Source organism: Erpetoichthys calabaricus, chromosome 13 (genome assembly GCF_900747795.2).
Source record: "Erpetoichthys calabaricus chromosome 13, fErpCal1.3, whole genome shotgun sequence".
In the NCBI taxonomy this organism is placed as follows: Eukaryota; Metazoa; Chordata; class Cladistia; order Polypteriformes; family Polypteridae; genus Erpetoichthys; species Erpetoichthys calabaricus.
The window spans coordinates 123,340,671-123,366,371 of record NC_041406.2 but is presented as its reverse complement, the minus strand read 5'-3'; the positions used below and the strand labels follow the sequence as shown (position 1 = coordinate 123,366,371).

At 40.7% G+C, this 25,701-nt stretch overlaps 1 protein-coding gene and 2 long non-coding RNA genes across 3 annotated transcripts in view; 2 read left to right on the top strand and 1 right to left on the bottom strand.

Annotated features, from left to right (window-relative positions):
• The window catches only part of si:dkey-22o22.2 (neural-cadherin), a 299,017-nt gene extending 292,200 nt beyond the window's left edge, over positions 1-6,817 (bottom strand). Inside the window, exon 1 of the mRNA XM_028817759.2 lies at positions 5,705-6,817. Coding sequence (XP_028673592.2) covers positions 5,705-6,689 — 985 coding nt within the window. The 5' untranslated portion in view covers positions 6,690-6,817. The remainder of the gene's footprint in view (positions 1-5,704) is intronic.
• LOC127530104 (uncharacterized) overlaps positions 1-25,701 on the top strand; it is a 589,449-nt gene that overhangs the window by 170,054 nt on the left and 393,694 nt on the right. The gene's annotated exons all lie outside the window — the stretch shown is intronic.
• Positions 23,758-25,336, top strand: LOC127530103 (uncharacterized). Its single transcript, XR_007936635.1, has 3 exons — positions 23,758-23,895; positions 24,419-24,859; positions 25,183-25,336. It is a non-coding gene; the product is annotated as an uncharacterized LOC127530103 (long non-coding RNA).

Genomic DNA, 25,701 nt, shown 5'->3' with positions numbered 1-25,701 from the left:
ATTATTTTGTACAAAAATTTTTAAGTGCCTTTCAGACAACCTTGGGGTCACAATCCCTCCTAACCCACTAACAGCTGTGTTCGGTGTTCTTCCAGACGGACTTGAAGTGGAGAAGGACAAGCAAACGGTGATTGCATTCACTACACTTTTGGCATGCAGACTTATTCTGTTAAATTGGAAGAATCCTAACTCTCCTCTGATAAGTCAGTGGGAAACCGATGTTTTATATTATTTGAAATTGGAAAAAATCAAATTCTCAGTTAGAGGATCTGTACAAAATGTTTTCAAAACCTGGCAGGATCTGATCAATATTATTTTAGAATAAGAGAAATAACTATTACCGCATTTAACTCCCTTCTCCATCTCTTATTTACATATATATTTATTTCTCCCTTTCCTTTGCTTATTGTTGTCTTATTAAAAAGCCCTAAGCAATTCTCCTTTAGCTAAGCTCTCCTTCTCAGGGGTGGGGTTTGATTTGTCTTTAATTTGTTTGGTTATAAATTGATCTATTTGTATGGAATGATTACAATAAAATTAATAAAATAAAAAAAATAAAATAAAAAATGCATTTGGAATAACCCTCATAACATATGAGGATTGTCTATCAATGTGAAAAAACATACCTGTAAATCCATCCTTGTACAAAACAACTTTGCTTTTTCAAAACAAAATCAATGATTTTCTGCACAAGTCATCTACTTATTATTTACATGGATAAGGTGTGAAGAAATATGTTAAACTTTAGCCATGTATTCCGTAGAATCTATGCACAATGTACAGTAGATCACTGTTGACATGTTAGCTGCATGAAAAGAAGGGAAGTGGTTAAGACGAAGCAACAAAAAAGATTGGTTTTAGGCAAAAAGAGCTTTTTGAAAACAAACCCAACCAAAAATAAAAGATGCCCTGTTAAAAAAGCTAAATTCAAAACAAGATAAAAAACATTTTTTTACTAAATAAAACAAAGCAAGCTGATTTTAAGAACAATCTTTACAAAGTTTAGCTGTTCTTTGGAATCAAAAACCAGACCTGTCCTTTCATGTTTTATAGTGTATGTGCAATGACATGCTAGAATCATGTGCATCATATCTCAACAACACAAAGTGTTCAATTTCACAAAATGCTGGTGAGAATTAAATAAACAAAGACTGCAATAATAATAAAATCTCAACTGTGAACCAAGATCGATCACATTCAGTAACATTCCTCTTGACCTGCTTGCTTGGGCAAGCTTTGATATTGTCAGCTTTTACTAAATAAATTATTTACTGCCCTTGCCAGGGCACACCCTGTTGATTTGTAAACAGTCTCATATTTTACAGAAGTGGGTCATGTTTTGCAATTAAATATATCAACGTGTGTTATTGCCATTTCACTTGAGAGGTACTGTATATATGCAGGACCTCTCATGGTCTGACATGGGTTGAACCAAAAAGACCAAAAAGGTAACATTCTTGACATTAGATTCACACATGCTTAGAGCCCGAATCTCATCATTGGGTTTTTAAAAAAAATGTTTTCTTCAGTTTCTTTCAGATAAGCCAACAGTGAAACATTTGGTTCTTCAAGAAGAATAAATATCTGAGAAGCATGAATGGAGCAGTCTATCATCAGAAAATATTTTCACATTAATCAGTGGCAGAACCATCAGCTTCTTCACCCCAGGCACCATTCTAATGAGTGGCCCACAAACATTACAAAAAAAGGTATACTTGCAATCTGGCATATCCCAATATAAAGACTCATATAAATATATATTACAGAATGCACTTTTGAAGTTTATAAAAGGCACACGTTGCTTCCTTACCCACACTATGTTGCCACAAGATTAACTCCCACATCCTTCTAATAAATGTGTAAGCACAAATCAGGCACACTGGAGTACAAAAAGCAACAAGAACAAGTTCTCTTTATTTCAACTTTGATTCTGCTCACACACTTTTTTAGCCTCAAGACAATCAAAAACCCCACCTAGTGAAAGCTACAATGATAAAATGCACCACAAAAACAAAAGAGATGAGAGAGACAGAAAAACAGAAAAAAGTGGCTATGAAAATAACAACAAAAATGTGAGAGCAAGGAGGACAGCTCCTGTCACAGATGCAGATGGAAATTATAATAACTAGAGAGAGATGAACATGTAGCATGTGATGAAAATTGGCACTAACAATGTTAACTCAGCCCTCTTCAGGATTAACATTTTGGAAAACTACCACACCAATCCAGGCTGGTTCCAAAAGACAGACACTCACCTCTGATGATGTAATAGTTCTAATCGATCATATATTATATGCATAATCTTTGGAATTTGTGTGTTTTGTTTTCATGTCTGAGGAGTTGTGTAGGTGTGTGTGTGTGCGTGTGTGTGAGTGGAAGGGAGTTATGTAGGTTTGGATGGCTAAAAGAAACTTGTCCCCCAATTATAAACCCTTGCTCCATCACCGCCATTAATACAAGCCTATCAAATCATCTAGATGGCCGATCATTTGAAGGTGAGCCAAGTGCATACTCTGTCTAACTCGTGCTGTTGAGATTTGTTGAATGAAATGGGTGGAGGTTTGTGGGATGTGTGTGCTCTTTAAGTTTTTTTTTGTTTTTCAGCCTTCCTAACAGGAGTGGTTTGTTAACAGGAGCTGCTTCAGGCTCAGTCCATTAAAAGCAACTTGGCCTTGTCACTCCACTTCAAGTATGAGCTGGCAGATGTTTTAAGCAGGGGGTGTTTTTTGTTTAAAAAGTATCTATTATTACAGTTTATTAGCTATTGATACACTTTTTATTCTAAGCCTTGAAGCTGTACAGTCAGGATTCATATCTATATCCAACTGCTGCCGTCTCATTCGATGTTTTGCCTAGCTCTGATTTGTCAGTGTAATGAGCCAAGTTTCTTGTGCGACTACCTTGTCCTTTTTATTCTTTGGCTTTAAAAGTCATGCAGAACACATTCCTTCAGGATGGATAAAGAATCAACCAAAATAATATTTATTTGTAAATTATAGCCATTTTTCAGCAACTGACACCCTCCACCTAGTTAAGTGATACATACACTTAGGTATATTTCATTTTTTTGCATAATTACTTGTAATTTGTGTTCTCTCAGTCTCCTTCCTCTTCAGACACTTGTATGCTATATTATTTTAACACACAAACTATTTTGATAATCTGTGACCCCTTGGCATTAATCTTAGGGTGGAGAAACCTGTTAACCTCCTGTTAAAATAAATATAAATTACGCAATAGTTTTTTTTTTTAATTGCTCATTATCATGATTTGTAAGCAAATATAACAAACACTTTTTTGAAATATGCAGAATAATAAATAACATTAAACATACATTTTAACTTTCCATTTCACAGCAAAATATCCAGTATTAAATTAGCATTATTTGTACATATAGAAGCACTCTTTGCAAGTGTACACATATTGAAGGGTTACTTTAACAGTATACAGTATGAGTTAATTTAAAACGGTGTCAGGAAGAAGTAAAGTGCAGTGCTTGGCATGATTACTGGAGACACCAAAAAAGACAATACAATGTATTATGAAAACAATGATCACAACTCATGCAATTTGTTTTTCTTAACAAGAAAGGCTTGCCCAGTTTAATACCTTTTTAATGAGCTAAATAAAAACTTACTTCAAAAAGGGAAAATTTGCATATTGTATACCTTTTACAGCATTGTTCATTGCTTATGTGTAAAATTTTCATCAAGTGGTTGGAAACTTATCCATCTTGCCATTGTCACTCAAGCATAATACAATGTTAAACTTTGTAATAAAATGTACTTTTATCTGAAAAAATATGAGCTCCTGCTAAAAGCAAAAAAGATTTGCATGCCATTATGCCAAAACCAAGGGTTAAATTATGGAGGGTGATTAAAGCAAAAATGCAATGCATATTCCAAATGTGCTATCAATGTAAGTTATGAAACTATGAAGGCATAAAGATATTAAGGTTATACTTATTATACAGTATTACACTGGATCACAGATAATCACAACTCAGTATCAGGTATTTTGAGTGCTCCCCATTTATTTTATCAGCACAGCTCAGATTACCTTAAATGCACATATCATTCTGCTCAAGGCTGCAGCCCCTGGTTTATCAATAACTTGCGGTACTATTTTAAAATGAATAAGCACATTCAAATTTGAAATAAGTACATTTGAAACTGTGCAGCTCACACTGTTCTTTTGCAGATTCCGGTTCCTGACTTCAGATTCTGTGTCATGCCATTCCCTGTGTGGAGTCTGTAGGTTCTACTGGTGTCTCTGTGGGTTCTTCTCCAGGTATGCTTTTTTTCTTCCCACATCGCCAAGCATATGGAGTCAATGTAAACTGGCTCCAGTGAGTTTACAGTATATGTTTGAGTGTATTTTGACTTCTGTTAAATGCTGCTATAATATGCTTTGGTTACCCATACAATCCAAAGGTGGATTAAGCAGGTTTAAGCATGTTATCTTATAAAACAGACAAAAATTATGTATACTGTAAATGTACAAATCCAGACAAAACCACCCCAGTGACTGACAAATTTGCTCTTCTTACTCAATCACTTTTTTGTACTATGCTATAACAAACACTGAGTATTTACACATAAATACCTTGCTGCATATTGCTCTATTCATGTAAATTTCATATTTCAAATTCCTGCACTTTACCCTGAGATGTGACCCTCAAAAAAGGCAAATTTTTCTAGAAAGTCAAAGAAAATTAAGCATAACAACCTGACACACTTATTCAGACAATATGCAAGTACTTATAACACCTGCAAACAAAAAGTTTAACTAAAAATATTCTAAAAAAAAGATATGATGCAGTTTGTGTTTGTAAATGCACATCATCCTACCTTACCTTGTATTCGAGCTCTGAGTTGGCTGTGCACACTAACCCGGCCTCATGCTAGCACTGCATCTGAACACTGATCATGCCCATCACTTTTCTAGGTTCTCTGTTGTCTTTCATTTCTTCATTCTTTATGTATGATCAGTGCAAATGCATTTCTCTAAATGGAAAACATATTTCCATTATGAAGCGGAAATGCTTCATACATTGTGGATGTCTTGGCACTTGTGATATTCTCATTTACTTCCATAATACAAAGGATCTCCCTAAAAACTTGACACAAAAAAGGAAAGTATCTACTAGATATCTGATCAGAGGAGGTAAAAATAGAGTCTGAAAATAAATATGTGGGTAGCTGTCTAGGCAAACTAGAATACTAGGCATACTAAAAGTACTTTATAAAGTTTTTGTTTTTTTCAATTGGTTTTGTGTATCATTGAACCTGTTGTCTCTATGCCTTAAACCTTTATTCATATGAATTTCCAATAGAAGATAATAAAAATTAAAGGGGGGCGTAAGGGTGGCAGGGATTAATCTGATGCGTTAGCTAGTCACTCCTGATTACTGTACGTCTACTTTATGCGCAGAGACTATTTTCCTTTTGTCCTTTTTGTTTATACTCCTTAATATTTTTCAAAACAAGATTGCTGATGCTTGACACCAGTCAGGTCCGTTTTTGCTCAATTGGACAAACCAGATGTCAGCGCACAGGTATCATAAGACAGACTGCTTCGGTGTGAAATGATGTCGTCAAGCAATTATTGAAAGTCACTTCAATAAAGAATGCTTGTTGTTTTTAATTTAGCGCCGTTTCCTAGCGTGTTCTCTACCCTTCTTGAAGTAAAGAGGGTCTCTTACCTTGCAAATCGTGCACTTTTACAACAACGTCGGCGCTTCCTTTAAGCGTCTTTGCCAAGTAAACTCTCCCGGTGTCTCTCTCGATGTGCACCAGGCAGTCATCTTCAGAAATCGCCTCAATTGTCATTCTGGCAAATTCGAGACCCGGCACTGTGAAGATGACATCGCCAATTTTTGCATCGTCAGAAATATTTACAGTATAGAAAATGTCGTCAGTCACCATTCTAGACGGCCTTTTATTGGGAATTCTTTCACTCGAATTGTATTTTTCAACGTGAATCTGGATCAGGGCAGGGTCGCTTTGCAATTCAGGATGTCCAGTGCACTTGGCAAATACGGTAAGATTTATATATTTTGAATCTAAGAGGGAGCCAACGAGTATAATTTGGCCGGTTTTCGGAACGACGAAGAGGAGTGGATTTTCAGGTGATGCATAATAAACAAGAGTTGCATTTTGACCGGCGCGTGCCTTCAGTCTGGCCAGTTCCGATCCAATTGGGAGAAGCTCATTCACCTTTACAGTTAGTCTGTCTGCGATAAAGAAAGGCGTTCTTGCATATTTGGAGAGCACTCTGACGTTTACCAGTAAGGTCTGGTTACAGGTCTTGGAAGTAACTCGAGCGTTCACAGTGTAAGCTGACTGCGGCTCTCTGTATAACGGCTTTGCAGTTTTCAGAAAAATCTCTCCTTTTTCTTCATCGTATAGTAAAGAAAAGTAAGGGGCGGCGTCACCCTCCAAATCAAGAGTTAGAGCCGACTCAAGCGGGACACCTGGACAGACTCCCCGGACAGATGCAAAAGCTCCCACAACTTCGCTTTCCGGAGGTGAACTTTTCTCAACGTAACCGTACAGCACATTCTCACCCAAGACGGATTTAACAAAAGCGAAGAGGGACAAACAGAAAATGACACTGTGCTCCGATAAAACTATAATTCCAGAAATGCCCGACATGAGACAAACGTCAAAACTCAGTTGCAATATCATTTCGATCACAGTCCACAGAGACAGAGCTACTTTGACAAGCTTTAGTAATTGACGCTTCCGTGTCAAACTGCATATACTTTAATGCTGTTGCTTTACTTTCATCTGGAATTCATTAGAATACACCTGCACGGCGCATCTGTCCTGAGAAGCTTAACTGCTTCCTCGAAGAATGGAGCTCTCAAACTAGCGCAACTGGGCGCGAACACCCAATAATATCCACTTGCAGAGCCACAGCACCATACGTCACCGCAGTTGAAGGCCCGCAGTTACAGACCCGGAAGTGGCGTCACCTTCGTTTCAGGACTGACTTCGTAAAATGACTTTTAGAAGGCTTCGGCAGGTCTCGGCAAACAATACGGATCCATCCATCCATTATCCAACCCGCTATATCCTAACAAATACGGATCGTTTCTGTGAAATACACTATTAACATTTACGTTGTGCTCGGGTCTGTGGGTCATTTACGTTGTGTTCGGGTCATTTAACATGTCTGCAAAATTAAAATCATCAATATCTGTGTTAATTGAAAACAGTTTTTCGTTTACATTCATGAAACGAAATATAAAATATAATTACAATGTTTACACCTCGTTAGAGTTTAGTAAAACTTTAATAATAAAAGTTATTACATTTTTTAAAATGTACAGTGCAATATTGTTCTAAACCAATGTAGAATAAACATTTAGGCAAATCAAATATTTTTAAACATGTATGTGAAGAAAACGGCAATACATATTCTACAATGAATTTACGCTATATATCAATTGCCTTATATAGAACTGCTCTAGTTTTTGTCACTTATTATTATAAACGATGGGCCATTAAAAGAGAAAAAATAAAAATACTAATAAGTACACAATTTATTTATATAGCATCCCTCCTATGCCCAAAATTCAGAAAGAACAACAGGACCTATATAATATTGGGTACAAATAATATCTTCACTAAATAAAGGTAAATACAGGATATACAAAACATTCAAATAGAATAAAAGACAATAATCCAGACTAAAATACATCATGTAATACTACAAAAAATCTTGAACAAATAACATAAATTGTGATAAAAATTAATATTCTGAGTACCTGGACAGATAAAGGGGGTAACCTGAAAGAAGGGGTAGAATGTCAGGTCTGTTTAATGTCTTCCTAAACGAATGAGTTAAAAACAAATGAATGGAGTCAGCTGATCTCATTCATTTTGGGAGGTCATTCCACAGTCTGGGCGCAATATAGCTGAAGGCCCTGCTGTCACCCACAGAGTACAGGTTAGTGAGGGGCACAGAATGAGAGGACCTTAGTGAGCAGGTCAAGAACAGAATTTGATATTCAATCCTGTAAGGCACAGGGAGCAGTGAAGGTGCAGCAGGATGGCTGTGATGTGCTTGCTGTTGTTGGTTCGTGTCAGGACTCTTGGAGTTGAGTTTTGAGTCAGCTGGAGCTGTGATATTCAATTAAATTATTATAAAATTAAGATAACTTAATTATTATATTATAAATTAAGGCATGAGGGTTGCCCTGGACATGACAAAAGATACATAGTGTCTGACAATGGGTCCAAGGATTTCATCCCAACACCTAATGGCAGTCAAGGTGCCATTTTCTAGCCTGTAAAGGTCTATGCCTCCTTCCATGCATATGCCTCCCCTGACCATCACTGACCTACCACCAAAGTGGTCATGCTGAATGATGTTACAGGCAGCATAACATTCTCCACAGCTTCTCCAGACCGTTTCACGTCTGCCACATGTGCTCAGGGTAAACCTGCTCTTATGTGTGAAAAACACAGGGCGCCAGTGGTGGACCTGCCAATTCTGGTATTCTATGGCAAATGCCAATCAAGCTCCATGAGGCCCACTAGAGAACGTTGGGTCCTCAGGCCACCCTCATGAAGTCTGTTTCCTTTTGCCTTCTGGCAATGACACGTATTGATGTGCCATCCTGGAGAAGTTGGACTACCTGTGCCACCTCTGTAGGGTCCAGGTATGGCCTCATGCTACCAATAGTGATACCCACCGTACACAAATGCAAAACGAGTGATAAAAGGATGAGGAAGGAAAAATGTCAGTGGCCTCCTTCCACCTGTTAAACCACTCATTCCTGTTTTGGGGGTCATCTCAGTGTTGCCCCCCTAGTACATCAAAGCAGCTGAAACTGATTAACAACCCCCTCTGCTCCTTCACTGACCAGATCAATAGCCTACAAGTTTCATTGACTTGATGCTATACTTGGATTAAAAAGTGTTCCTTTAATTTTTTTGAGCAGTATATTTTTTATGTAACATTGTGGTTTTATAAGACACTACATAAATTACTGAAATACACTCAATGATAGTTTTGGATAGCTTCACACTTCAGTCCTTCGCAGTAGTTTACAAACCTCGTATTTTAATTTCTCTTTGAGAAGCATGAAAGATAATTGTGGTGAATCTCAACTTATGATTACATTTTTGCTATGTATGTACTATTGTTTACTCTTTACCCTATTTTCATTTTCTACACAATACTGTAATAACTGTACAGTTCAGCAGGCTATAATAACACAGTGAGATATACAAACACCTTCACTACGCATACATACTACAGATGCCGTCATTGCTTCCCCTGTGGATTGTACTGTTGAATCTTCACAATGGCTGTACATGCTGGGCTCTTTGGCACATGTCGTCTCAGTAGAATGTGAGGTGTCACCAATGGTTTACCCTGCTCCTCAAGAAGGCTCTGTCTCCTTCTCCCTGTTCCTGTCTCAGTTCAAGGTTGTCCAGATGACAAAAGTATTTTTTTCTGAGATGTTCAATATGTTGAAAAAATTGCGTGTGGCCAGCAACCAACATGATGTTTTGTCTAAATTCTCCACTCCTCTTTTTGTAGCATTATAGTCCATTATCATTTCTGGCCATGGCATCTCCTATCCCTGTGCAGGTCACATTGTGCACCAATGATGTGTCATTTGTTTAGACAAACTTTAATGTTTTCACTGGCTTATTCTGTGTGGCCAGCAGTTGAGATGGGAGCTCTGGCTTATTTTTCCTTATTGTGCTAAGCATTGGTACCTTCCTCTTGAGGAGCTACTGTCCCAGTTTGTGTAAAAGTAAAAGTTATTGCATATGGTGTTGTGGTCATGCACCTTATGTCATGTCAAGGGCAACCCTCATGCCTTAATTTCTCACAGGAGTTCCTCCATCTGACTTTCCTTTGTTAATGAAATGACATCCTCTGCTCTTCCGTATCTCTATGCTTCCCCTTGAGCATGTTATTCATAGCTTTGGACTGGCTTATCATTTTTTGCAGATGATGCTTAGATCTATTTCAAAGTGACACTTCATCACAGCTTTCTCAGCTCACAACTTGCCTCTGTGAAATTAAATTAAAACCTGAACAGAGCAAAACCTTTTAAAATTAAATTGCAACATAACTGAACTCCTGCAAAGTGGCACTAAAGTACAACTTAAGAAAACAATCTCCTCTTCAACCATTCTTGATGATGATCTCATCAGATCCTCTTTTACTGCAAAGAATCTTGGTGTCACTTTGATTCCTCCTTTTCTTATTTCACCCATGTAAAGCCATATTATGAAACTTCCACCTGTGTCACAATTCTTATGTTTGCTCATTCCTCTTCATGTCTAATGCTGAGAATCTTGTCCCTGCTTTTATTACATCCCACATTGATTTTTGTAAGTCACTACTGTGCAGGTGCCATTTCTAATCTTATATTAACTGAACTGAACTGCAAGAGTCCTGACACGAACCAACAACAGCAAGCACATCACAGCCATCCTGCTGCACCTTCACTGCTCCCTGTGTCTTACAGGATTGAATATCAAATTCTGTTATTAACCTGCACACTAAGGTCCTCTCATTCTGTGCCCCTCACTAACCTGTACTCTGTGGGTGACAGCAGGGCCTTCAGCTGTATTGCACCCAGACTGTGGAATGACCTCCCAAAATGAATGAGATCAGCTGTCTCCATTCATTTGTTTTTAACTCATTCATTTAGAAAGACATTAAACAGACCTGACATTCTGTCCCTTCATTTAGTTTACCCCCTTTATCTGTCCAGGTACTCAGGGTTTGAAATTTTACCACAATTTATGTTATTTGTTCAAGATTTTTTTGTAGTATTATATGTTGTATTTTAGTCTGGATTACTGTCGTTTATTCTATTTGAATGTTTTGTATATCCTGTATTTATCTTTATTTAGTGAAGATATTATTTGTAGCCAATGTTATATAGGTCCAGTCATTCTTTCTGAATTTTGGGCATAGGAAGGGTGCTATATAATTGAATTGTGTTCTTATTAGTATTTTTATTTTTACTCTTTTGATGGCCCATCTATATAATAATAAGTGACAAAAACTAGAGCAGTTCTATATAAGGCAATTAATATATAGCATAATTAATTGTAGAATATGTATTGCCGTTTTCTTCACATACATGTTTAAAAATATTAGATTGGCTTAAATGTTTATTCTAAATTGGTTTAGAACAATATTGCACTGTACATTTTAAAAAATGTAATAACTTTTATTATTAACATTTTACTAAACTCTAACGTGGTGTAAACATTGAAATTATATTGTACATTTCATTTTATGAATGCAAACGATAAACTATTTTCAATTAACACAGATCTTGATGATTTTAATTTTGTCGACATGTTAAATGGTTTCCACAGACCCGAACACAACGTAAATGTTAATAGTGTATTTCACAAAAATGATCCGTATTGTTTAGTTTTATGTATGACATGACGTGATGGCAGAAACCCTCTGAACTTCACAATGATGTGTATTATTTGGTTTGATGTACTGTTTTTCCCTTCTGATTCTTATCGCTTAATTTCTGAACGGGTACTTGACCCGACGTTACTTTCCGGGCTTTGCCGAGACCTGCTGAGACCTGCCGAAACCTTCCACAAGTAATTTTACAAAGTCAGTCCTGAAACGAAGGTGACGCCACTTCCGGGTCTGTAACTGCGGGTCTACAACTGCGGGACTACAACTACGATGACGTATGGTGCTGTGGCTCTGCAAGTGGATGCTACTCTGAGCACAAGACAGTAGCCAATCAGAAGTGTGGTTGGAGGGGCCTGAATCCTGGCTGGCTCCTTATATTGTCTCTGGAAAGCTTTACTCCATCCGAAGCAGCAGAAGACGCGTCAATCGCTCACCTTGGCAGTACTTTTACGGAAAACCATTGCTGTTTTTTTTTCCCTTTGAAATAATTGTAAATTGTATGCAGTGCACTGAGAGTTGATTGTCAATGCACGTTGGAATAATTGGCAACACCAGCATAGTGGAGTATAGGTGTATACTTGAACTGTGCCCAGCGTTAGAGTGATACCCTGTATGTCACAGGTGTCTGGTCACACTTATAGGTAATCTAACTTAGACACCATTAAAATATCCGACTACGCCACCCAGTTTTATTAAGAGACTGGGAACTCCTGAAATTTACCAATAATAGCACACAGGTTTCTTTAAATTGGGCGGTGAGTAAACACACAATGAAAGACACAACAGTAATTTCAGGAAAAGGCAACAGTAATTCTATTGTACAGGACAATATAAGGTACATTAAACAGATAAACAAACATAACAGAACCTAAACATATCAAGAATTAATTTCCTTTTTTTTGTAAAAGGAAAATACACAGTCCACACTCTAAAAGTCCGTAAAAACAGGAATTGGAGGATACAACCTTTAGTGGTGCAGAGTCCAGTTTGGGCACTGTGTTACCCCAACACTTAATTGTTCACAGAAGTTGTGTGAAATTGTTGACTCCCTGTCAGCGTCTCTTCGTTGTCCCTTTTTCTTCCACTCTGGGCTCCTTGTGTTGCTGGGACCTAGGCACGCCTCATTCCTCGTCTGTCAGCTTTACTGGGTCCTTTCATGCAGATTCCCTCTCTCACTGAACCCACATCCGGCGTCTCCTTGTGCAGCTGTCTCTTCCTCCCTGGAAGTGTTGCCGCCCTTGTGCCTCACGTTGTGCCAGCCAGGTACCCTTGTCTGCCTGCGAGCCCCTGTGCCCTGTCCGAGTGTCTTGGCAGTGTTTCCTGTGGACTCTCCCTCCTGCCTTCTGCTGGCCAGCAGTTTATATTTACTTCACCCCTCTGTTGTCAGTCCTGGACAAACAGTCTAATCAATGGCACCTCTAAATTGCCTGGGTTTAACAATTAATAAAAACACAAACAAAATGTATGGTTACCAAACATTAATAAGTACAGATATGCTGATTAGGAACCAATATTTCCAAGCCAGGTAAATACAGACATTCTACCAAGGCCAGACTTCAAAGCAGTGATTCCCTTGCAGGACAGCAAATACCATTAATAAGTACAGATAGCCTTTTAACTTCTCACCCCCCCTAGTCCCAACAGTGGGTGCCTAATGGAGCCACCCAGTGCACAAAAAAAATGTAAAAGTGTCCCCCTCTGACATGTACTTTACATGGGATCCTTCCAGTATAAGCAAGTGAGAAAATTGAAGGATCGATACAAATGCCAGAGTCAAGTTCTTCATCCTCATAAATCATACAGCTCAGACATGGATGTTGTGCCAGTTTTTATCGACTGAGTAGGTAAATTGGCTCAAAATTCTTCGAGGGATGCACATGGTCCTCCTCTTAGGAGTATGAGTAAAAGCATTTTATCAATTTTCCTAATTTAGAAAACTACTCCTAACTTAAAAGGAGCTCGTAAGGTGTCCTAATTAAATGGGAGTTGCCGGAAGAAAGCGTTCAGGCAGTGATCGTGATCCTGCGAAAGGTGAAATATTTTGGAAATGCTGGACAACAATGAACTCGTAAAAGGGTATTTGTCTGATAGAGATGGAATAAGATTGGTAACAAATCTTGTTCATTACGTGATTGATCCATCTACATGGAGGAGCCCTGAGCCGTCAGCTGAAATTAAGTGTTGACAACGTTAGGCCACAGGGAAAATGCAACTTTGCAATAGCAATCAACCGTTTCTCAAATTTTGCTCCAAACACTGAATGCCCTTGCAACGCATGAGGCAATAAGCATGTTATACATTTACTCAATACTCCATGTGAGGTAATGTTACAGCAAGCTGCATTCATGCAAATCAGCCCACATATGAAGCTCATTGTCCCAGTCTGGATGAGCACACATATGTGTCTCACATGTTGTATCACAATATCAACAAAAAGGTGGTCATGGGTGCAAACTGTACTGTATTAGCCAGCATATTACCCTGAAGATAAGTGGGGCAGGATGGGTGATTGACAGTGAAATGTCACACAGGTACGCTGAGCTTTACATTCCATGCCTTGTGGAATATTCGCTTTACACCTTATAATAATAATTCATTACATTTTATATAGCGCGTTTCTCAGTACTCAAAGCGCTATCCACACAGGGAGGAACCGGGAAGTGAACCCACAATCTTCCACTGTCTCCTTACTGCAAAGCAGCAGCACTACCACTGCACCACCTGTGAGTGTGGGAAGGTTCAAACAGACAGGTGAAGCCTCCCCAAGCAATGGCAGACAGACATTTTTGGAGCTCCTTCATCCACATATATTTAGAATGAAACATCCTTAATTTGAACATTTTTGTCATTTATGGCAAGCCAACATGATGCGCAAGGGCATCAACCCAGCAATAGGACCGGTATCTAATCCTTTTGTGCAAGGAGGAACAGTAGGAGCACTGCCAGAGCCCTACCAAATGACCTCCAGTTGGCTACTGGAGTGCATGTTTCTGACCAAACTGTCAGAAACAGAATCCATGAGGGTGGTATGAGGGCCCAACATCCTCTAGTGGAACCTGTGCTCACAGCCCATCACCATACAGCTTGATTGGCATTTGCCAGAGGATATCATAAACGGCAGTTCTGCCACTGGTGCCCTGTTCTCTTCACAGATGAGAGCAGTTTCACACTGAACACGTGACAGATGTGAAAGAGTCTGGAGATGTCGTGGTGAAATATCATTCAGCATGATCGGTTTAGTGGGGTTCAGTGATGGTCTGGGGGAGCATATCCTTGGAGGGTTACACAAACCTCCAGTGCTAGGCAAAGGCACCCTGACTGCACTTAGGTCCATCCATCCATCCATCCTCTTCCGCTTATCCGAGGTCGGGTCGTGGGGGCAGCAGCTTGAGCAGAGATGCCCAGACTTCCCTCTCCCTGGCCACTTCTTCTAGCTCTTCCGGGAGAATACCAAGGGGTTCCAGGCCAGCCGGGAGACATAGTCCCTCCAGCTGTCCTGGGTCTTCTCCGGGGCCTCTTCCCGGTTGGACGTGCCCAGAACACCTCACCAGGGAGGCGTCCAGGAGGCATCCTGATCAGATGCCCGAGCCACCTCATCTGACTCCTCTCGATGCGGAGGAGCAGCAGCTCTATTCTAAGCCCCTCCCGGATGACTGAGCTTCTCACCCTATCTTTAAGGGAGAGCCCAGACACCCTGCGGAGGAAACTCATTTCAGCCGCTTGTATTCGCGATCTCATTCTTTCGGTCACTACCCATAGCTCATGACCATAGGTGAGAGTAGGAACATAAATCGACTGGTAAATTGAGAGCTTTGCCTTACGGCTCAGCTCCTTTTTCACCACGACAGACCAATGCAGAGCCCGCATCACTGTGGACGCCACACCGATCCGCCTGTCGATCTCACACTCCATTCTTCCCTCACTTGTGAACAAGACCCCGAGATACTTGAAATCCTCCACTTGAGGCAGGATCTCGCTCCCAACCCTGAGAGGGCACTCCACCCTTTTCCGGCTGAGGACCATGGTCTCGAATTTGGAGGTGCTGATTCCCATCCCAGCCGCTTCACACTCAGCTGCGAACCAATCCAGGGAGAGCTGAAGATCACGACCTGATGACGCAAACAGGACAACATCATCTGCAAAAAGCAGTGACCCAATTCTGAGTCCACCAAACCAGACCCCCTCAACACCCTGGCTGTGCCTAGAAATTCTGTCCATAAAAGTTATGAGCAGAATTGGTGACAAAGGGCAGCCCTGGCAGAGTCCAACTCTCACTGAAAATGGGTTTGACTTACTGCAATGCGGACCAAGCTCTGACACCGGTTGTACAGGGACTGAACAGCCCTTATCAGGGGGTCCGGTACCCCATACTCCCGGAGAACCCCCCACAGGATTCCCCGAGGGACACGGTCGAACGCCTTTTCCAAGTCCACAAAACACATGTAGACTGGTTGGGCGAACTCCCATGCACTCTCCAGGACTCTGCTAAGGGTGTAGAGCTGGTCCACTGTTCTGCGACCAGGACGAAAACCACAGTGTTCCTCCTGAATCCGAGGTTCGACTATCCGACGGACCCTCCTCTCCAGAACCCCCAAACAGACTTTTCCACGGAGGCTGAGGAGTGTGATCCCTTCTTAAAGAGGGGGACCACCACCCCGGTCTGCCAGTCCAGAGGCACTGTCCCTGATGTCCATGCAATGTTGCAGAGACGGATTGAGGAGGTCTTTGAAGTACTCCCCCCACCAACCCACAACATCCCGAGTCGAGGTCAGCAGCGCACCATCCCCACCATATATAGTGTTGACACTGCACTGCTTCCACCTCCAGAGACGCCGGACGGTGGACCAGAATCTCCTCGAAGCCATCCGAAAGTCGTTCTCCATGGCCTCCCCAAACTCCTCCCATGCCCGAGTTTTTGCCTCTGCAAACAATCAAAGCCCCATTCCGGTTGGCCTGCCGGTACCTATTAGCTGCCTCCAGTGTCCCACAGGACAAAAGGGACCGGTAGGACTCCTTCTTCAGCTTGACAGCACCCCTCACTGCCGGTGTCCACCAACGGGTTCGGGGATTGCCGCCACGACAGGCACCGACCACCTTACGGCCACAGCTCCGGTCAGCTGCCTCAACAATAGAGGCACGGAACATGGCCCATTCGGACTCAATGTCCCCCACCTCCCTTCGGGACGTGGTCGAAGTTCTGCCGGAGGTGGGAGTTGAAGCTACTTCTGACAGGGGGCTCTGCCAGACGTTCCCAGCAGACCCTCACAACACATTTGGGCCTACCAGGCCTGACCGGCATCCTCCCCCACCATCGAAGCCAACTCACCACCAGGTGTTTATCAGTTGACAGCTCCACCCCTCTCTTCACCCGAATGTCCAAGACATGTGGCCGCAGGTCCAACGACACGACCACAAAGTCGATCATTAAACTGAGGCCTAGGGTGTCCTGGTGCCAAGTGCACATATGAACACCCCTATGCTTGAACATGGTGTTTGTTATGGACAATCTGTGACGAGCACAGAAGTCCAATAACAAAACACCACTCGGGTTCAGATCAGGGGGGCCATTCCTCCTAATCACGCCCTTCCAGGTCTCACTGTCATTGCCCACATGAGCATTGAAGTCTCCCAGCAGTATGAGGGAGTCCCCAGAAGGTATGCCCTCTAGCACCCCCTCCAGGGACTCCAAAAAGGGTGAGTACTCCGAACTGCTGTTCGGTGCATACGCACAAACAACAGTTAGGACCTGTCCCCCCACCCGAAGGCGGAGGGAGACTACCCTCTCGTCCACCAGGGTAAACCCCAATGTACAGGCTCCAAGTCGGATTGGTTCCAGAGAACAAGCTGTGCGTCGAGGTGAGTCCGACTACTGTTTATCTAGCCAGAACCTCTCAACCTCACGCACTAGTTCAGGCTCCTTCACCTCTCTTCTGTAGCCGAGGATCAGACCGCCAAGGTCCCTGCCTTTGGCCACCACCCAACTCACACTGCACCCGACCTCCTTGGCCCCTCCCATAGGTGGTGAGCCCACGGGAAGGGGGACCCACGTTGCCTCTTCAGGCTGTGCCCAGCCGAGCCCCATGGGTGCAAGTCCAGCCACCAGGCACTCGCCATCGAGCCCCACTTCCAGGCCTGGCTCCAGAGGGGGGCTCCAGTGACCTGCGTCCGGGCGAGGGAAAATGCCGTCCAAATTTTTTATTCATCATAGAAGGTCTTTTGAACTGCACTTTGTCTCATCCCTCACCTAGGACCAGTTTGCCTTTCCCCTCCTCAAACCACCACCTTATCGTGGTGGAGGGGTTTGCGTGTTCCAATGATCCTAGGAGCTCTGTTGTCCGGGGCTTTATGCCCCTGGTAGGGACTGCACTTAGGTATCAGGATAAAATCCTAACAGCCACTGTCAGACTATATGCTGGTGCAGTTGGACTTCTTCGTGCAGGACAATACCCAGCCTCATGTGGCCTTAGTGTGTAGGGAGTTGCTGGATGATTAAGGCATTAATGCCATTAACTGACCTGCATTTTCCCCAGACCTGAATCCAACTGAGAACCTCTGGGATGCTATGTTTTTGTGCATCCGACACTGCCAAATAATGCCACAGACTGTCCAGGAGCTCACTGATGTCCTGATTCAGGTCTGGGAGGAGATCCCCCAGGACAAGATCTGCTGTCTCATCAGGAGCATAACCAGATGTGTGTGTATACTGTATATATATATAAACAATTCCTAAATTGTTTGAACCATTTAGGAATGACAGCCATTTTTCTGCATAGCCCACGCTCATTTCCAGGGGCTCAAAGGTATTTGGACAAACTAACATAACCACAAATATAATGTTTATTATCAATATTTGGTTGAAAACCCTTTACAGTCCAATGGCTGCTTGAAGTCTTGAACCCACAGGCATTTCCAAGTGCTGGGTTTCTACTCTAGTGATGGTACAAAAAAAAAATTATATATATATATATAATACAATATATAAGATATAACAGAACAGACTTTATCAGGCATAGGCATTCATTGAGGCAAACACAATGCTAAAATACAATAACAAGAACAAACAAGGCTTAAATACTGCTGTCTATTGCCAAATTGTTCCAGATGTATAACAAGGCATGGAGAATGGAAACACTGCATGGACTTCTTGCCCAGCAACAAAAAGACTTGGGCAGCAGGAATATGCAGTGTCCTAGCTTGACACTTAATAATCTATAACACACAGGCTTGTGGTTTGTATTCTGCCACGTGAAGGCTTACATGTGATTTATGGATGGTGTTCAACAGTCACGTGGCCCAGCTGGCTTCTTTGTGTTTATATAATGGTGACAAAAATCAATCTCTCCTTAGGCTACCAAGTCTATTGTTACAAATCATCTGCTTAATTCTTGCCTGGAGCATGCTATGACATTATGTTCAAAACAAATATAATGAAGGATGTGTCCTGCTAGCTATGAGTATCATATTGTAAACAGCCATTAATGGACTTTGAAAGAGTGTGGCTTAGACCCACCGAGATATTAAATAGAAATGTTTTTGTTCTGACCAAATTTTTACTCAAATGACTGAAATATACAAATTCTGTACACAAATAAAGATATAAAAAGCATTATAACTAAATATATACACACACATATTGTAGAGATGTCCCTGATAAAGATTGTGGATGGCAGCAAGCATTGGCCCATCCCTGCTCTTGAAGGGCAAGGCCTTTTATAGAAGCACTAATAGTGCTATAATAGTGCTATAGTCTATATATAGTGCTATAGTCTATATATAAAACAACACGATTGACACACCTGTTTGACATCACCTTGTTATTTCAAATTATCACATCATTATTTGTCCTGAACTACCCCATCCCAACTTTTAGAATGTGTATCAATTTGAGAATAAACAAACCGAATCTTCAAAAAATAACAATGCAGCTGATGAGGAAACACATGAAATACTTGGTCTTTATACTGTTTGTGTTTGAATGCAAATCAAACCACTACTTTTTGTTTTTATTAGTATTTTCCATACTTTTTCAACTTTTTTGGAATTGGAGTTGTAGAACAGTGTGTAGGGTGCAAGTCAAGGAAGCCTTCCCTAGAGTACTGTTTTCAGTTTTGGTCCTCATATTTCAGCGTTTCTCAACCTTTAAGTATTTGCGACCTGAGTTTTCATAACAGTTTTAATCGCGCCCCCCTAACGTTTTTTGAAGGGATCCCACTAATACCGATTTGTTCTTTTTTAATTAATGATATATCATAGATGCATATTTTATTATACCTACTTAACTTTTATTGACGTTTATCTAACTCTATATTTATTTTTCTAGTATCAGAATGTAGTTTGAATTAATTTGTTTTGGTTTCAATAGATGTATTTTTCATATTTTCGATTCTTGTTTTCTTTTTTTCACATCTTTGGGGGCGCGCCCCACAGTTTGAGAACTGCTGTCATATTTCAAGAAAGACAAAGCAGCATGGAGAAGGTCTGGAGAACTAGGAGAAGAAACTGACAAACTTAAACCTTTTCAGTTTAAGCAAATGGCATTTAGGAGGTTGCATGAAGGAAGTGTTTAAAATTATCAAGGAAATTAATACAGTGGATCCTGCCATTACTTGAAAATAAATTCTTCAACAAGAACACACATACTGTACACAAATGAAAACTTGTTATGACCACATTTTGCACTTCTTCTTCTTTTGGCTGCTCCCATTAGGAATTGCCACAGCGGATCATCTTAAAAGTCATCTTTAAAGTACTGAGATAAAAGACACAGAGAGAAAGTGGGAACATAAGAGATGAACAGAGACCATCCATCCATCCATCGTCTACACCTGCTTTATCATGGCCAGAGGAGCTAGTGCCGATTGCAGCAAGCATAGGGAACAGAACCATCACAGGGTAGGATGGGGTCCTAAAAGGAAAAATTTAAAAATCTGTGAAAGTACCCCATTAGGATGTAGGACCCCGCTTTACAGCACGTGATACTCACCCTCATCATTAAATAGAAATCACCCATCCAAGATCTCATAAAAAAAATAATAAATCAACAATAACACGTCACAAGGAGTGACAACGCTTTTGTCGGAACCCTGAATGGGATGGCTAAAAGAAGATGGTCCTGGGGGGTTGAAGTGAAGTGACACCCCCTGCCGGCCAGCCCAGACTGCATCATCTAAAAGGAGATCCGAATTCAGCTGACTGTCAGCCGTGCAAAGTCTTTAAGCAGGTTTAGCTCGGGTATGCTAGCTTAGGGGTTAAGGCTTCGACAGAACAACCCCCGACAATGAGCTGGACCTGCAATGGAGCTCAAGTCGAAGGGGATCAACAGACAGAATGGGGGTCCAAGGAGCAGCTCTGCACCAGACCACCAACCAGGACGGAAGAAGCGGTGGGCTCAAATCTCACCTCTTAGCCTCATTAAAAGAAAAGCTGTTTTGCATCGTTTATTGGAAGAAAGAACAGACACCAATTGCTTACTTTTAATAATAATAATAATGAAGAAAACTGACTATTTTGCATTTCTAAAGGGTAGCAAATGCTAACAATTACACAAATGTAATAATAATAATACATTTTATTTATATAAACAACAGGAAATATATAAAATGGGATACAAAACAACATCCACATAAAACACTAAATAAACATAAATATATGAAACACAAAGATGAACAATGGGATAAAAATAGAAGCGCCAAGGTACTGTTTTTCAATCAGCTCGTTCTTACTGACTTCATCATTAAAGTTGGCAAGCTAAATTATTAATATTTACTGAAGTCTTCACACAAGGCAAGACACAATTGGCTTCTTAGTTACACCACAGGCAGTTGAATTCACTCGCTCAGGGTCCCACTGTATTAGTGGTGGGGGGGGGGGGGGGATTTGCGCACAACCACAGGGATGGAATATCAAACTAGGATTTCGTAAGCACAACACCACAATGGGCGTATTATTAGTTATTATCTGACTGACCTCTTTATCCAAGGCAACCTATAAAAAGCAAAACGCTAGGATTTAAAAAATGTTTACCTCGGTCTGCTGTTGTTATTTGGTTTACATGAACAGATAGTAATGAGCAGATTTCGTCCCCAGCACAACCGCGTCACCTGCTGAGTGCTCTTTGAGTCGTCCAGTGTCACACATCACTTGGGAGACGTTGAGGTTACCAAAGGGTGGGCAAGTAACCCAGGAGCACTCCTTTCGAAAGGGAAGCCCCGGGTTCAAGCCACCATATAGGATTTACTTCAAATTATTTCTTAATTGCCAGTTTACATGCAGTGCACTCCAAATTCCAATAATATTAACGACTTCACAGCAGAGGATTAGCTCCTCTGATAAACGGGCCAATTCAACCCACCCACTACAATACCGGCCAGTGCAGGTGTATGCAGTAAAGGACTCCTTTATTTAAGGGGTCTGCTGACCTGTCGTTGGTATAAAGCACGACTGACTTGTAGCGGGGCTACATAGTTTATAGTGTTGTCAAATGTTAGTACTGAATGCGTCTTGTTTCCATTGTCCCGTTTGCTGTTTATGTGTGTGTCAGTGAATGCCGTCCCCATAAAGGTGGATGGATGATGGAAGGAGACCGCAATCCCAAACCTAGAAAACACCTGTTCACTATTAATCAATTACAGCCATCACAGGACTATTTAAGCAATCAGGAGAGAAGAGAAGAGGAGGAAGAGAAGGAGAGAGGAGACCATTTTTTCAACCACGGATTCAACTTACCTGCTGTTTTTTCACATTGTGCCTTCGCACCAGTTTGTTTTTCATTTTGCCGGACTGTCTTCCATCCCTCATCTGCAGAGACCCCGGGGTCGGAACATCATCCACCACACGCTGAGGAATCACGGTGTGGTTGCTCCAATTGCCGGGAAAATCAAACAACTCATTTATCTCTAATTCAGTCATCCATATTCAGGACAGTTTTTATAACTGGACTCAAATTCATGAACTTTCATTCCGTATATCATTCATTGTTGTTGTTCGTTGTCTGTTATATGTTACAGGGGCAAGGGAGGGTTTGTTATTTATATATGGTGGTGTATCGTTGTTGCTGTGGTGGAGGGATATTTATATTTATATATATTTTTTCTATTTATTTAATTTGCATATTTATTTCATTTAATACAATCAATCAGTTTAATTTTACATATGTACTTTTGTGTGCTTATATTTATACCGTCGATTGTGGGGGAAAAATTTAATTTGTTAGAGGTACGGCTTGATAGTTAGATTTAACCTTACCTTAACGGCTGGGTAAGGGGTCGGCCGTTACAGACTGTCAGGGTGCTGTGTCGGTTGCGGTAGCTCAATCGTGTATATCACTAATATAACCCACCTGTACATGAGTTGTGCGAGTTCGAATCCCAACCCGAGTAGAGGGGTATTAACATAGAAAGTAGTCTCTTATTAGAAAGGGTTGGCAATAAAAATACTATAGTTTATAGTGTACACAGCTAAAGGGGCCGGCAGCGCGGCATCGTGAAAAGAGAGCGACCCGAACCGGCCACGCGGTTCAAACAGACAGACCACCCCGGTTAAATAATAATAATTCATTACATTTATATAGCACTTTTCTCAGTACTCAAAGTGCTATCCACACAGGGAGGAACCGGGAAGCGAACCCACAATCGTCCACAGTCTCCTTACTGCAAAGCAGCAGCACTACCACTGTGCCACCTGTGAGGGGCAGACCCGAGCCGAAGAGAAGGGTCCGGCTGCAGGTCGCAGACTTGGCCTTCCACGCCTCCTACCTTCCACAGTCCGCCCCACAACTGCCTATAGTCCGTAGAAAGAGAAGAAGAGCTGCTGTACAGTTTTTCCAATTCGAAAAAGAAAAGGAGCTGAAAACGTTTTCTCACATGGAACAATGGCACAACAGAACCAGGTATGGACTCACAGAATAAAAAGCTCAGTATATTTAAAGAAACTTTAGATCCATTAAACAAAACTAATGAGATGTACGATTATATACAGTATAGTGAATCCAAGTGTTCTCTGTTTATCGTCATTACTGACATATCCTATTTTTAAGCATATCGTTTTAATTATTTTTTACCTCTTGTATTGTTTCTTTTTAATATTTGCCGTATTATTTCATCTATATTAACTTTTTCACTTATTTATGAGATGCTATGTAGAGAATCTGCAATGTTAGTGTACAATATGAAAGGTATTTATGTTTATCGTCGTCATTAACGTATGTTAAATATCTTATCTTAACTTAGTTAAGTTAGCTATTTATAAAAGCACGTTAGCGCTTTCTGCCAAATTAGTATTACATATTATTTTTGTCTTGATTTCCACAGTCACATTTCACCATAAAGGCATAGAATATAAAAACAACTTTGATAACATTGATTAAATATCCAAATGAATCCAAGTGCCCTCTTTGTAAAAAGCACAGAGACTACAGCATCCTGCTACGTCACCTTCAGAGTCATGAAGGCCACATTGTCAAGTATGCAGGTAGTATATATACAGGGTATGCTAAGAGTGTGTGCTTGCAAACAATACTGACGTTAAGATTTCTGAACTGGAACTTTTTTTAAATACAGGTTAAAAAGCTGAGCATTTTCCGTTGTTTGGCAGGTTTTACTATTTACAGATGTAACACAGGGTGTGTCCCAAGTGGCCAATTCCATTGTTGTTTTTGTTTAAAAGTCATTGTCAACAGTTTATTGTATGTCAGTATTTAATATTTTTCTTTGATTAAATTTTTTTACCCCTTGTATTAGGGCCTCCCTAGTGTGTGCTTGGTGTGTTGGTGTGTGCTTGGTGTGTGTGCGCCCTGCGGTGGGCTGGGATTGGCTCCAGCAGACCACCGTGACCCTGTAGTTAGGATATATAGCGGGTTGGATAATGGATGGATGGATTAGGGCCTTCCAAGCCAAATGAATAGCCATGGCTGTGGAATTTCCATGTTGATGGTATGACCATTTCATATTGTAACTATCATTTTTTGTATGTCTGTATTTAATGTTGTGTCCAGGTTTCCAAAGGACCATTTTGTGGTGTCTCTGTATTTCATCCTCGAGGCCCCCTTCAATTTTAATGAGTTATGTCTCAACTTTAGTCCTCTCTTCTTTCATTGTAGTATTTGTAGAGGGAGGATTATATCTGGTTGCTGGTTCCGATTTTTGTCACCTTATACAATTTGTGTTGGATATTTGTGTTATGTTTAACTTATTTTATTATATTTGTTTTCTTTTTAATTTCAACATACTGTCCATAGTGGTTTTGAAGTTCCAGAAACGCCTACCTTTCAAAATCCAGATCATTTAAATGTATGTTTATAATGGTTTGCATAAATATTTTTGTAACATTAAACTCCTTTTAACAACGTGACTCTGCTCAGTCCTCTTTAGAATGACATGCTGGCTTTGCGGAAGAGCTGGTGTAGAATGTTACTTGAGAACTCCAGCACCAAGGGGTAAATGAAATTTAAATTTCCTTTAATAACTCTAATTTAGTTCTGCAGCAATATGGCAAATATACTTAGCCATATTGTAAATCAAAGACGAATAGTCCAAATGTTTACCATTATAAACTTAGTGCTTCTTTTTGAAATCACTGAAGTAACTGCTCACATCAGACTGAGCGAGCAAACGCCTTTCTAAATGAAGGCCAAGAACCATACAAAAAATTAGAAGGTACAGAAACAATGAACAGCCAGGACAGGGTCATTTTTTGTGCTTATTCTTTTGGTTCTTTTTTAACATTTCCTTAGGTAAATATTATTTTCTATGTTTTTAGGTTTAGACTTTATTGAGCCATTAATGAGAAGACAGAGTAAAGACTTGGCACTACATCTGAAATGAACAAATGTCTTGCTATTCTGTTCCATAGCACTGCATTCTGCAGATTTCAGATTTTTTCTTTTAGAAGAAACGTCAGTGTCCCTTCTCCAACATCCAGCACAGGGCACTGATGAGCAGATACAGACACATCCTTTTATAAACTTCCATAAGAAAGATAAATTACATTTTGTTGATGCTGGCTTACAATGCCTGTGGTATAGTGAATAAAATGTATAAAAAGACTTACAGTATTTTGCGCACCATAAGGCGCACTGGATTGAAAGGCGCACTCTCAATTGCGGGGCTTATTTCTGTACTTAAGCCATACATAAGGCGCACCGTATTATTCGGCGCATGCAAAAACAAGGTAACAGAAGCAAAACAATGAGTTTAGTTAAACCTTATTCTACTACGTATTTAAAAATACACTCACATTGTTTTTTGATCAGTTTGTTGTCACAAATCCATCGAAGTC